This window comes from Pteronotus mesoamericanus, unplaced genomic scaffold (genome assembly GCF_021234165.1).
Source record: "Pteronotus mesoamericanus isolate MK-2021 breed Mesoamerican mustached bat unplaced genomic scaffold, CSHL_Meso_final scaffold_54, whole genome shotgun sequence".
Taxonomy (NCBI): Eukaryota; Metazoa; Chordata; class Mammalia; order Chiroptera; family Mormoopidae; genus Pteronotus; species Pteronotus mesoamericanus.
Window position 1 is genome coordinate 2,302,372 of NW_026555321.1, and position 14,502 is coordinate 2,316,873.

General features: G+C 46.4%; 1 protein-coding gene across 4 annotated transcripts in view; it reads right to left on the bottom strand.

Moving 5' to 3' along the window:
• CTDSPL (CTD small phosphatase like) overlaps nucleotides 1–14,502 on the bottom strand; it is a 114,259-nt gene that overhangs the window by 12,353 nt on the left and 87,404 nt on the right. For 3 of the 4 annotated variants that reach the window (XR_008530969.1, XM_054595471.1, XM_054595473.1), the window contains exons 3-5: nucleotides 12,024–12,056; nucleotides 5,027–5,128; nucleotides 1,693–1,749 (exon numbers count right to left, since the gene is read on the bottom strand). Coding sequence is in view for 3 of the 4 variants with exons in the window: in XM_054595471.1 (XP_054451446.1) it covers nucleotides 1,693–1,749; nucleotides 5,027–5,128; nucleotides 12,024–12,056 (192 nt within the window). In the remaining variant the exon portion in view is untranslated. The remainder of the gene's footprint in view (nucleotides 1–1,692; nucleotides 1,750–5,026; nucleotides 5,129–12,023; nucleotides 12,057–14,502) is intronic. The other variant, XM_054595472.1, reaches the window with a different exon arrangement.

A 14,502-nucleotide genomic window follows, 5' to 3' on the forward strand; every position in this document is an offset into this window, starting at 1 on the left:
TCGTCAGTCTCCCTGGGGATACTGCTTGGAAAGCAAGCTTTGCTACATGTGAAGGGCGGGAGACTGATTTGGGAACTCTGGTGTTGGTGCCTCTGGCAGAGAGGAGGGTCCTGGGCCCGGATGCCGGCGTCCAGGCCCGCGTCCCCGTGCAAGTAACCAAGAATAGGCCCTTGGGACCTGCACAGCCTATCCTGGATTACTTGAACGAGGCCACGGCCTTCGCCAGGGCTTTGGTCCTCCACTTGGCGCCTGTGGCTTCATTCCCTCAGGAGAGAGAGTTTTTGATCCCAGCCCTGGTGCCCCAGGGTATCTCTCGCCAAGTGCATCATAGAACAGTCTGGAGGGAGGCTGGGGGAGCTGGGTTGGTTCCTTCGAGAACGGTCTGGCCACAGCAGGTCAGGCCCCAAGGGTCATGCTCACAGTCACGAGGTATTAATTTCACTCCTAATTCTTGCCATGCCAGTGGGCAGCCTCTCCTTTGTCTCATTACTTTGTAACACGAGCCAAGATAATAAATGCAGAAGCCTTAACTGCCTCTCAGATGCTAAGTTAATTCAGTTGATGTTTTTGCAAATGTTAAATGCCCAAGTGCCTGCCGTTTTGGCTCCCTGATGGCTTTTAAAGGCTTGAAGTGTGGAAATGCTGGGGACGAAGATGCCTCTTCCAGGGACGGCTTCCTGGCAGGGGAGGGAAGGGACTGACATCAGGAAAAGAGCCCTGGGCAGGGGGCAGGACACTGGCAGCCTCGTTTTAATTCTTCATGTTGTCTGACCTTCCAACAACACTTTGGCTGAACCTCAGTGTCCCCATCTGGACCACGAGGTGGCTGGGCCCGCTGATTTCCAAGGCCTTGTCAGTTCTGACACCCTCCTCTCAAGGACCAGAGACTGCTGACATCGTTAAGGAAAGACATCCTGTTAGAGCTCAAGCACCGAGAGCGGCTTCCCTTCCTGGGATATGAACGTATCAGTTCAGAGACTCTCACTTTAAGACCGTGGGGTGGACAGGAAGACGGGCAGGTCACCGCTGTGGGAAACCTGACAAAGCCTCCCTCATTCTCCAGTCTCCACAGCTACTTTTTCTACAATGTTTCCAAATATGTTCCTAAATGAAGCTATTCCCAGAGGTGCTTCATGCAGATAGGAAAAAAAAAAAAAAAATCAGAACAAGATACATGCCAGCTGACCCTCTCCCTTTCTCTTTGGGTTGGGCTTTTGCTGAAATTCACTGGAGAACATGATGCAGGAGAGACAAGGTCAGGCTGGAGAGGCTGGCATTGGAAATGGACACCTTTTCCCGAGAAGTCACCGTAAGTGGGTGACTTATGGCATTTTCTTGTTGCCTGCTAGGAGAGTAGCCAAAAGCAATTAGATGAGGAAGTTAATTAGACCATCAAGCTAGACCAGTAAGGGATATGGAAACTTCTAAAAGTCTGCATCAAATCAAAGAACTATTTGAAACTGCAACCACATATAGTATTTACAGATTATAATTTTCCTTATAAACTCTGTATAAAACAAATTCACGAGTGAAAAAAAAGCAGAAAACCATTGTATTTATGTTAAAGTTTGCTCTTCCTTTTGATTCAGTAATGAGATTATTACTGAAATGGGAATTTATAAATAAAGTTCAGAAGAAATGTAATTACTAAAAAATGCTAATTGAAACTCAGTTTTAGCTTTGATTTCTTACCTGATGTATAGTTCCATCGATTTCAACCGGAACAATAAAATCAGCATTACTAATAGGCTGGAGAGAAAAGAAACTATAATTAATACATCTGAAAGGATGAAATAACATTGGAAATTTTAGCAAGATAAAAACTCACTTGTACCAATTTTTTAAAAGATTTTATTTATTTATTTTTAGAGAGAGGGGAAGGGAGGGAGAGAAACATCAGTGTGTGGTTGCCTCTCACATACCCCCTACTGGGGACCTGGCCTGTCACCTAGGCATGTGCCCTGACTGGGAATCGAACCAGCAACCCTTTGGTTCGCAGGTCAGCGCTCAATCCACTGAGCCACACCAGCCAGGGCCCATTGTTTTTATTATTGGAAAAAACAGTTCAGAAGGATGCTGAAGCATGCCTGGGTTCTTAAAAATAAGGACAAGCAGGAAAGCACATTTTTTTGTTGTTGTTGTTCTGGATATCATTACATTTTCAGCAGCTTGGTCCAACCTCTTTATCACCTGCCTTTGCCTCAATGCATCAACCACAAAAGGTCGGGTAGCCTGGCTAGGGAATGGGGCTCCTGAGAAACTCCAGCTCTTGTCTAAAGCCCTGCTAGAGTAAGAGGGAACCGCTCTTGGCCAGCAGGGGGAGGCGATGAGAGCCCGTGGTCCTGGAGGACAGGGCTACTTGAGGGGCAGTAATGCATACTGGACCCACAAGTGCCAGCTGCCCTGTGGTGGGCAGGAGACGCTCAGCCCATGGACAGGAAGCAGGACCAAAGACTCGGGGGGGTGAAGTCAGAGGCCACACACCACGACCTCGGGCAGGCCCCGTCCCCCTCTGGACCTCGGTCTCTCCTTTCCACAGCTCCTGGGATGGGTCTCACGAACGTCCATGGCTCCATCCAGTCCAGGCCTCAGGGATTTCCAGCCACCCTGGCCTGCTCTGGTTTAAGCAACACAACACCTAGCACACTCACAAACTGCTGGCTGTTTACAATAAGGCAGACAGTATTAATGACATTTAACATTCAAATATGATTCTTCAACAGTCACTGTGTTCTCAGGGATGGACTCGCATGTAATTCTAAATGGATTTCCACAAATTAGAAAACTACTCAGATGAACAGGCCTGAGAGAATCATAAGGCTGCAAACCCTTGGGACAAGTAGGGGAGAGACACAGGGATGGAGAACGTGTGTGGTACAGAATCCCTGGTCAGGCTCTGAGCTGTGGTCTGCCTTCAAGCCCACCACTGTACAAACACACATTCTTCTTTGGTAAGTAAACTGAAGAAGCGTGGAACATACAAGATCACAGAATCATTACTAAGCATGCACTAGAGCACCCAGGACTTAAGATAACAGTTTATTCACTTCTGTGGCTGGAAGGCCAACGGTGAGTTCACAATTAAAATAACTTCACAACTAAAATACAGAATCCTGTTAAAAAACAAAGGGAAACTGGAGGAAGAAACTCTTATAAGGTTCATTCCCCAGCTCAGGGCAAGCACCCGTCCTCGATCCCCTATCACGTGTTGGTGTCAAGGAGGCCTTGCTTGCCAAAGCCAGGGTTTTAACTTGGGTCTGTGAGCCTGTGTGTTATACAGTAGGTAGCACATGTTCAAAGAGAGAGGCTCACAGCTTTTGGATTCTCAAAGGGCTCTGAAACGCCCAGAACCCTAGGAACTATGCAATAAAGCATACTCTGCTTGCAAATGTGGGCAGGCCAGGGTGAGGAGATGAGAAGATGCTGTTCACATCAGCTTGTCCTACGAATGCCCTGTGAGCAGGCCCTGGAGACACCAAGGGCTGCCAAGGTCCCGCCTTTGGAGCCAGGAGACCTCAGTGACCTTGGGTGGCCTGGCCAGCGTTGCCCACACTCCCAGAGCTGCTTGGAGCGAGCTGTCTATGCTGCCGTGACAAATGGCCCCCTGCTCTACAGGGCTTCCCACCAGAGGAATCTGGAAAAGTCCTGTGCAACTTGCTCATAGGGTGTTTGTATGCGGCGGGGGGAAGGCTTCCAGCACCTTTCAGAGCTGAGCTGGGCCGTGAGGCCACTGCAGCCCCGGGACCGGCCCGGGAAGGGCCCTCAAGGTACTGGGGCATGAGGTGGCCGCACACGCCCCAGTGGCCAGAGAGACTGCTTCTCACTGCTGAAGGGAAATGTGGTCCCTCCTGCACTCTCCTAAGGACTCAAAGACAGGCACCTGGTCTTGTCCTGCCAACGTAGGCCTCTGTTTAATGACAGCAGGCACAAGGAAAAAAAAACCAAAAACTGGTGTTAAGGTCTGCAGGCAGATTTGATGGCTCTTCCAGTTCCCACACCACCACCAGGGAATGAGTGCGGTTCACGTGAGACCCATACCCCTTAGCCGACGGTGCCTTTTGTGTCTCTCGGTGAAGTGGAGTCCTGGCATGTGGATAGGAAGAGAGATTCGGTCTAACTGGCCAGCGATGGTAGAGCAGTTCCCTCACCAGAAATACCCCCGCCAAGGAGGGCCAGGGACCTAAACACCCGCGTTTTCTCCCAGTGCACCGATCCCCCGTTTCCATGGCTTTTTGTCATTTGCCTCCCTGAAATAATTTATTCCATTTCAAAAAATGGAAAATGGTTAATTAACTCATTTCTTAAGAGTGTCATTACAGCTGTTCTGCAGGGAGGTCCCCTGGTGATTTGTAATTAATTTTTGCTGCTATTCTGTCAGGGAGATGGAGAGAGAGGAAGGCGATAGAATTGAGACTATCCGATGCTCACCTTGACATCATAGACGCCCAGGCCACTTCAGGAGGGAAGTCACACAGGTAGATACTCGTTTAGCTGTGAAGCTTATAAAATCCCCAGCAACCTCTTATTATGAAAGTAATCAAAATAAACGGCTGGAGCGGTTCAGCTGCCGTAACTTTGGGAGTCTTCTTCAGTGCTGAACATCTTTTAAAAAATTGGTCTGGGAAAGCTTCCAGGATAGCAGGTTGCTTTGACAGTGCTTCTCCTGCCCCTCCCAATAAAACATATGGCACCCTGGTTACCGTGACAAATACACAGCAGTGTCCTGGGGCACTGGGGCACACTGCCTTGTGCCACCTGAAAAGTATTTCTGCAGGGGTTAAAGTGCTGGAAACTCGAATCTCATAAATAAGAATGAGGTCCCAGGAATATTGGCAGGCCAGCATTCTTTCCCCCAAACTAATTATGTTAATATTCAACTACTTGAGTTAATGTTCACCTGAGTTAATATACAACTGTTGCTGGGATTTCTTCGTGGACGACTAAGTCATACACTAACAACCATAAGCTTTCCTCCCATTGTGTCCAAAGCACAGCGATTCTAGATGGTTTTTTTATGTTGACCTACCTTAAATGAGCTGTGCACCAATGTTTCGTCTAAATCAATGACCACACATTTCTTTCCATAGTCAAGCACCGTCACCTCTGGAAGGAGGTATTTAGCTGGTGGCTAAAGGAAAAAAAATTATTATTATTACCTTGATGTAGAAAACAAACAAATCCCCTTATTATCGTACTATACTGTGTCAGTGAGGTTAAAAATGAAACCAAACATTTAAATGCCTGGTCAAGCACATCACGGCATTTTATTAAAATTAATAGGAATTAAGTAGTTTACAATGGAAGGTTTCCCAGATACGGTGCTGTTGTCTGAGCGGCTCCTATGAGAGCCCAGGCTTTGGAAACAGGCAAACCTGGGTGTGAACATCAGCTCTGTCTCTTTTGTGGCTGTAAGTTGGGATAATAATACTTATCATGAAAGGTTGTTGTTATCAGCTGTAATTGCATTCTGTCTGGCACATAAATGGTTTGAATGTTTAATTGTAAGAGCTGCTCTAACTATGCAGGCCCATACCTGGGGTCACATTTTGTCTGAAATTCACTGTGGTACATAAGTATATATCAGAGCTGTATTAGAACCACAGGGTTTTTTTTAGTGATTGAAATTTTTAAAAAACTTGAAGAGAAACTATAGACCCAACAGCAAAATGCAATCCAAAGTGACCTCCAATAATGGGAAACAGAAATAAAACTGGTCCAGGGTCAGTGCCCTGCCTTCTACGTGCCCCATTGTGGTATAATAGTGAGTGAATGTGGCATTTTTACCTCTTGAATTCTGTCTATTGAAGTTATACTTTAATCCATATGCTGTGTATTAATCAAACATCTATTTATATGTCTTTGTAGTAGCTGACTCTAACCTTGTGATAAAAAGGCCATAAAGAGTTAATAAAATGCTAGACATCTTCAGACCATCTCATTTTTCATTTAGAGTATTGTATTTCTTTAGGCCTTGCTTCATTTTAGAAATGATTTGAAGTATTTTAGTTCATACTCAGTATCCAATGTTAACAAGCTCATTTCTGCCCTGGAAGAAGGTCAAGCTCTGTTCAATATTTAAGGCAAAACAAAACACGAGAAAATATCCGTCCCTAGCCACTGAAGAATGAACAACTTAGTTTATCCAATAAAAAAAGGAAGAAATGAAATCAAGCAGTGTTCCCTTTTAAATGACTCTTTTTTTGGTCTGAAATGAACCTTAGTCAAGGACCTAGAGAATTTCGGACTTTAGCTGGTTCAACAGAGATGGTATTGCAGGCGGTCACCAGGTTAGGTAAATTTGCAAGTGCAACGATCGTTCTGGAAGGGAGGGAGGTCCTGCACAGTGCTGACCGGGATGAGGCTATGGGTGGGGACACTGGCATTCCCTTTCCAGAGGGGCCCTGTCCAGCGAGTGTGGGTGCTCCCTCCCCTCCAGCATCATCTAGGAGAAAAGGCCTCTGTGGCCTGTCGGCGCCCGTGGCTTTAACGCGAGCTCACCAAGCAGTATTCGAAACCTTGCGGTACTGGGGAGAGATGTGCCTTAGACACGGGCCATCGGATCCTGGGTCCGAGGAAGGACTGTGTCCATTATAAATCAGCAAGCAGGCAGGGTATTAAAAAAATTAAACTTGCAAAAAGCTGTCTCTGAAAATGTGCTTTAAAGAGGAAGGGTATGATAAACTCTAAGTGAACATAAGGATGTGGGTTATTTCTGTTGTTTGGGCCGTAATAGAACGCATGCTTGTGACTAGAATAAAATTTGTTTTAACGTTTTATTATACAATTATGTAATAAAAACACATTCTCACTGTAAAGAATATAGACACGAGGACACAACTATTTGCTTTTCCATATCCCCCATTCCTTTTCCCAGATGTCTCCCTGTTTAGTTTGGTGTGTAGCTGTCCAGTCTTTTCTCTCTGCATTTATAAGCTAAAACAAAACTTCAACTTTATGTAATTGCTAGTGTGGAAAATAAGGATCTAGAAATTCTATCCTCTACATATCTGAAAACACCAAAGATCTGCCCAAAGTGGCTCAGTTATTTTCCAAACCCAAGAATAAAAATCACTTGCTTAGCATATTTAACCCACACTTTACGAGTGTCCTCTGAGTTAACAGTAAGCAAAATGCCTCACTGTACTACCCTGAGAGAAAAGAGCAAGAAGGGTGTTAAGCAAGCTATTGATTTAGCTTTTGTGCTGCAGGGAATAAGGCGGGGGCGGGGGGGGGGGGGCGCGGGGAGGGATGGGCTGGGAGGGTTCCATTAATCCTTTGCCCGGTTCCTAAATGCACACAGCTTCTCTGAGAGCTTGGCTTTAGATGGAATGCAAATTCTCCAGACCATTGGTAAGAATTCTTCTGGACAGCTGTGTCCTTGGAACATGCAAGGACACTATATAAATGCAATAGTGCTTTGCTACTTCAATTGATCTGTTCAGGTGATGCCTGAATCATTAACTAAAAAATGTCCTGAAGCAAATTTTCTCTCAGGCCATCACAAAGCGGAAGAACAAGAGAATCACCAGTTACATCAAGACGAGCCTTTTATATACAAAATCACTTGCTCCAAAGCATATGGAGGGCATTGTTGGGGGGCAGGTTGGAGGTAGGGGTATGGAGTGGAGGTGGTGAGGTTGAGGGGGGCAGAAAGCATGTGGTCAGAGGGGGAGGAAGAAGGAACCATAACTTGCCATCCCAGGTTTGGGAGTGCTCTTCCTGGGAGGAGACAGGAAATTTCCTGTCCTTGGTGGTGAATGGGCAGCCATGAATAGGAAACTCTATAGTTCCTTTCTTTCGAGTACCAACCCCGCACCCTCACAGATACAGATGTAGAGCCTCTTCTAGGTACATTAGTGTTTTTTTTTTTTTTTTTTTTAACTTAGAGCTCTCAGGCCCTGTGTCTGCACAATGTACTCCCCAAGTCTCAGAGTTCAGGGCAGAGATCTCAGGGGATACTGATCTCAGGAGGGGGCAAAGGAGACGTCCAACCTTTTGGCGTCTCAGCGCTACACCGGAAGAAGAGTTGTCTTGGGCCACACCTTAAATACACTGTGACATGTAACCACCAGAAAAATCTCATAATGTTTTAAGTGAATTCATGATTTCGTGTTGGGCCACATTCACATCCTGGACTGCACGCAGCCCGTGGGCCACGGGCTGGACACCCCTGCCCACACCATCTTTAAGTAGAAGAGTTGTTCTGCTTACGTGTTCTTCATACGGTTGGGTGGAAAGAAGTATACTACTGCTTATTAAAAGGCTTGGGCAGACAGCACAGAAACCTAACTGTTAGAAAACAAATGTCTCCTCTCCCCTGCTGGCATTTTTAGGGCTCAGCTGCACTGTGAACCTTGCGTTGTGAACATCAGTGTGGCGCGTGAGTCAAGCGAGAGTGTGGGAACGGGAGGGGTCGGGTCACAGCCCCAGAACTCACCGGCAGTCACAACCACCTGAACTTCAGCGGCCCCTCAGCCTGTCTCTCTGCATTGTCTCCTCACCCTTCAATACTCAACTTTTACTGGGCAGCCCATGAGGCTCTCAGTAAGATGTGTAAAGAGCCCCAAAGCCCAGCTCACAGCCGGGACACAGATGTTACTAAGTGGGACGTTTAACACCAAGTCCAGAGAAAGCTGTCATTTCTAACAAGTGTTCAAAGGATGGACTACTCAATAAATGGTGTTGAGACAACTGACTTGCCACCTGGAAAAGGAAATAAAGCTGGATGACTACTTCATGCCTTACATTAACATAAATTCCAGATGGATCAAAGATTTAATGTAATGTAATGTAATGATGAAACCATTAAATTGCCAGAAGAAAACATGGGTCAGTCATAGAATGGGCAGACCTTTCTAAGCGTGATGTAAAACTCTAAAGCCATAAAGGATAAGATCAATACATTTGCCTCTATAAAATTAAACTTCACTGTGGCCAAAATGTTTATATAGAAGGCCAAAAGATATATCATAAATTTGGAGGAAAGTGCTAATTTCCTTGAAATTTAAAAAGCTACACAATATAAAATCTTGGAAGAAGAAAGCCATATGGACAATAAACTTGGGAAAAGATGATTATACTCATTCATAAAGAAAGACAAATCAAAAGTGATAAATCAATACCATTCTTTACTTTCAGATTAACCAAGATTAAAATATTTGAATAGGCAAGTCCACACGCTCTTGGTGGGAACGTAAATTAGGCTTTTGGAGGACAATGTGGTTTTAATCTACCCAAAATGTAAAGTATATCCTTTGATCTAGAATTTCCACAATTAGGGACTGATCCTGCAGACATTATCACTCAAGTCCATAAACACACATATACAAGAATATTCACAAGAGACATATTAGCAATAGCACAAAGTGGAAACAGAGTAAATGCCACCAACTACATGTAAAACAGTGAAGTAGGTGCTATGTACTAACACTTAGGAAGATTTTCAAGGTGTTTGTTAAAAGCAAAAACATTTTTTTTACAGAACTCTCATTTACATAAATATGCTTCTGTCTACTTAGACCATTTTGGGAAGGATATATAACAAACATCAAAAGTGCTTATTCTAGGGAGTTGGGACCAAGTTGGGGGATTTCTTTTCTTTCTACTTGAATCTTTCAGTATTTTTTTAAACCATGGGTTTGAATGATTGCTTAGTGAAAAATCAGAAGACCAAACCTGCACATATAAATAGAACAGCATGAGAATGAAGAAAGAGGGGTGAGGCGAGAAGCAGAGATGGAGATGCCTGTTGGAACCGCTCTGGGTACCCATAGGCTCACAGGTGTGTTTCACGGTCAGGGCCTGGAAAACACTTTCGGGGGGCTGAGGGTCCTGGTGTGTAGGCTCAGTACAAGCCTGGATTTCTGGTCCTATGGTGTAGCACCCCAACCTATCAGGGACCCGCCCCATCCGTGGTCCAGCAAGCGCAGGGCTAATATATGTATGTGACCTGTGGCCTTGACGAGTGGGTACATTTTGCAGGGGGTCCCCAGGCTTGAATCCCAGGGCTGAGCTGGGACTTCGGTTCACTTCTGCATACAAAGCAGGCAGCGGGGAGATCCCGCCATGCCCATTAATAGAACCGCTCTTCTGGAGGCTATCATTCAAAGACGCAAGTTACTTCAGCTAGGCTTTGTTTTTCTGCAAGACATTTCACAGATTCTTAAGGCCTGACCCAGTGTCTCATATGCAAGAAGCAGTCAGCAGTACATTGATCTAGCTCTAGGCTAAATTACACAAGGAATCTTTTCCCCCTTGACTGTTTTATTCCAGGATTCTAGAATGACTGTAGGTTTGCGGGGAAAAGGTCATGTTTCTCAGTAGAGGTCTTACCCTGACAAATGCTTGATTCAGCACCTAACTTTATAGATAGCAGGGAATTAACACTTTGAGAAAAAACAGTGCTATTGGAGTACCAGGGGCAGGGGGAGAGATGCCAACTGTCACCTGTTTAGTGGAGGCACCTTTGCAGAAAGAATCAGTATACGAAACTACTTTGTATGAGGGCTGAAAAGAGACCTCTGGTTATCAGTCCCACTGGGGACTGCTAACACATGCATAAAGTCCAAGGAAAGGTAGATGAACAGGTCTGAGTCCTGCTCAAACACTGGGTAAGAGATTGTGCTGCCTGTCAATCTTTTTCATCAGCCAGTTCTCCCCAAAAAGCACCATTCCCCCCACCCCAGTTGTGCTGGCAAAGTCGGAATCACTCCACAAACTCTTGCAACTTGTTCATAAATGGAGAGTTAAAGTTCTGAGGAAAATGAAATGATCAGAAACATTGCGGGCAATTTAAAAGTGACATGCATTACCGAATTTGGAGTCAACCTATACTGGTGTAACCCATTCTTTTCAAACGTAGGATTGCTATGCCTCTTGAATGTCCCCAGAATATAGGTGAAAAAGTCCAAGGAAAAAGAAGAGAGCAGATTTGAATCAGTTTGGATAAGACAATCTTTTGGATTAAACTATCAACTCATGGTCGTCTTTTAAAAACCTAAATCCTTCTCTAAGGTCACAGGACTGCTAGAAAGGTCTTGTCTGTTAGGGGCATCTCATAAGCACGTTTCTTTTGAGAGTCAGTCACTGGAATGGCCTCAGGCCAAACTCTGCCAGCTCAGCAGGGAGATGCAAAGGGGCAGCGGAGACAGCGGATGTCTGAGGGGCTGTGGGTCCAGGCCTGTGCTGGGGTCAGACGCTGGTGCAGATGTTCTCCCAAATCCCAGGGCTGAAGAGCGAAGTGGGTGGCCCCAGGGAAGCCCAGCTGGGGCTGAGTTACAGCGCCGCCGGCCCGTGGGAGTGGAGGTGGGTCCTGCAAGTCCAGGGGTGATCTTCCAATCTCAGAGCCACTGCCAAGCTATTGATGTTGGTGAACAAGTCAGAAATGGTCTGCTCGCCTGGGACATGAGCTCAGGAGCCCCGTTCCCCTGGGACAGTACCTGCTGCAAAGAACCATGTCTGGGCAAAAGTATGGTTTTCTCAGTCTATGGGGTCGGAGCCAGTGTGCTGGGTCAGGCGGGGATTGCAGCGCGCTGCCTTAGCTTATGCAGCCTTGGAGTGCAGAGAAAGGAAAAGTGAGAATTTGGTTAGGAGATACTGAAGAAGGAAGCTCTCTCTGTAGAGAACGTCCTGCTCACAGTTTAAACTGTAGCCTCATTTTTCTTCCATTTTATTTGTTTGTTTGTTTGTTTGTTTATTAGAGAGGGGTAAGGGAGGGAGAAAGAGAGGGAAACATCTCTATGTGGTTGTATCTCATGGCCCCCCTACTGGGGACCTGGCCTGCAACCCAGGCACGTGCCCTACACTGGGAATCGAACTGGCTACCCTCTGGTTTGCAGACTGGCGCTCAATCCACTGAGCCACACCAGCCAGGGCTCATTTTTCTTTTTAACAGAACAGAGCTATTTATACCATGTTATAAAACGCAACATAAGCAAGAACATTGAAAACTATCTTTTATATTAGTAGGCCCAAAGCTGCAAGACGTTACGAATGTTTAAATAAAATTGAATAAATATACATACACTTGGTATGGGAATGACCTGCCTCTGGTCACCCTGAGGAAAAAGAAAAAAAAAAAAAGTCATTGTCAGGTTTGAAGAGAAGTAGAACATATACTCAAAAGAAACTCCAAAGCACTTCGGCATGGGGAACGGGCTTCGGATTTCCCATCCTCTGTGCCTCGGTGGAGTTTAATGGACAGGAGGGACCCGAACTTCCCACGTTAGGGCCCTGCGCTCCACTCTGCTCCCAGACACCCCCACCCCTGACAAACCAGGCGGAGTTCCTCATTAGCCATCTTGTTTATGTGAATTGTGCCTCCCTTACTCCCAGAAAGTTAATCCTTCATTGAAAATTAAAAATGAAAACCCATACTCTACTTTGATTCATGATTCCTTCTAATAACTGGCTTGTTTGTTCTTTAAGTAAGGTTTCTGCCTAGGAAGACTAAGCCTTCAGTCTATACCACAGGCAGGGGAAGAAAGACGAGTTCATCGGACTACAGGGAACGCCCTGGACTCTCCTGGTGCTCATCTAGGGAGGGCTGGGCAGGGGCACAAGGTAAGGTGCAGGAAGGGCCCTCCAAGGCCACAGACATGGGGCAGCTTTCCCGTCAGGGGAACAGAACCTGTATTCACAGGGCGTGTCAAGACAATTCAGGTCCCCAGGAAGAACCGCAACCGTTTCCTCTGCGGTGAATGCCCGCCATTCCAAACACGGCTGATGGAAATGCTTCATTTCAGCATCATTAAAAAATGTCATAACAGAATGAATTGCTCTCCATTGAGCATTTCCACTTTCTGTGCTTCTTTTTCTTTTTTAGACAGTGGGGATGGGAGGCAAGGTAGCAGCATCATGGTGCCTGACAAGGAGATACTCTCACGGTCTTCCACACGGAGCAATGCATGAAAAGTTTAACTGTCTTTTATGAAGAGAGGTCAGGTGACAGGGGTCTCTGAGCAGGGGGCCAAACCTGGTGGTCCATAGTGGCAGGTGGCTGGTGCCTTTCTGAGCTCTGCCCTGACTCTAAGAGCCATTTTGCTACTTCCTGGCTGTCTCCAGACCCTGGCCATCACCTCTGCAGTGTAACAGCGACTACTGTTTCCTCTTGAGACAGTCTTGATGGCTCTTTTCCTTTTCCGGGACCCCTGGGGCTCGACTTGAGGATCCTGCATTGCCTTCTGCCATTATTCAAGGCAGGACTGCGCTCTCTTCAACACATTGGCGCCATCAACTCCAATTCCAGTTTTCAAAAACATATACAGAGAAGCTCATTTCTGAGGCTCTTAAATAACATTGCTCCCAGCACTGGGACCTGGGAGTGGGTCACTGCTCTTGGTGGGGGAGATTTTAACTGGAAGCTCACAAGGCGTCACACGTGGGGCCACCGTGGGGCAGGGTTTCTCAAGCCCAGCACTACTGACATTCTGGGCCTGATGACTCTGCCATGGGGGGCTGTCTTGGGTATTGGATATGGGCATCCCTGGCCCCTACCCACTAGATGCCGGAACTTTCAGTAGTGCCAATCAAAAATATCCCCACTGTTGCCTAGGGAGCAAAATTGGCTCCAGTTGGGAACACTGCACTATTGGGAGACTGCACACAGTCCCACACACAGGTATACCTTCAGTGAGATGAGTGTATCAATGGAGAGACAATGACATCTGAAGGGCTTGACGAAACACAGACTATGACCAAAGGTGCTACTCTAGACAGATATTTGGGCTTGAAAATTACCCTAGAGGTTTACATGTATGTGTGTATGTGTTTGTGCATGCACACAAAGAGCATGCATGTATTAGTGAGTGTCCAGAAGCCCTGTTCACTCCGTCCTCATCCTTAGAAATCCTCCTTGGTCTCTGATGTTGGGGCTTTCAAGGTGCTGACATGTCCTATCGTCCAGCCGTGGGCTGCAGACGCTTACTTTGGGCCCTTGGCCTGTGGGTCCAGGGTGTACGGGAATGTGGCAAGGGCCACCACCCCAGAGGCCATCTGTCACATTTTTCCCACAGCCTCCCCCATCCTCTGACATGTGGAGCTCCAAGGGGCAGTGAGAGCTGCGGAGCCAGCCAATGAGCAAGGCCTAGAATCCGCTTCCACATCTGACGGGCCTGGGCTTGTGTGCCAGGTGTCCTGACCGAGCTGAGAGCAAAGGGCAGAGGGTCCTCTGGGAATTAGCTGGTCCACTTTGGCACGGGCTCTTTCTATGGGGTCTGGTCTCATGGGTTGAATACAGTCAACTGTTATGCAAATGATGCATTACTCAGAGTTAACTTCATTCTTTAAAAAGCCATTTTGACAAATGTTAACTGAAGGAAGTCCACCAATGAACACTAAATCCAGGTGAGCTTAGCTCTTGCCAGAGAACTGCCTTTGAAGGCCTCTACTCACTGCCACACACACATCTAAACCCCCTAGGAAGCCTTCCATGGGTGCGCCACCGTTCTCCCGGGTCATTTCATCTCGGCAGAAACTCTTTTAAAGTAACTTCACTATGACAGC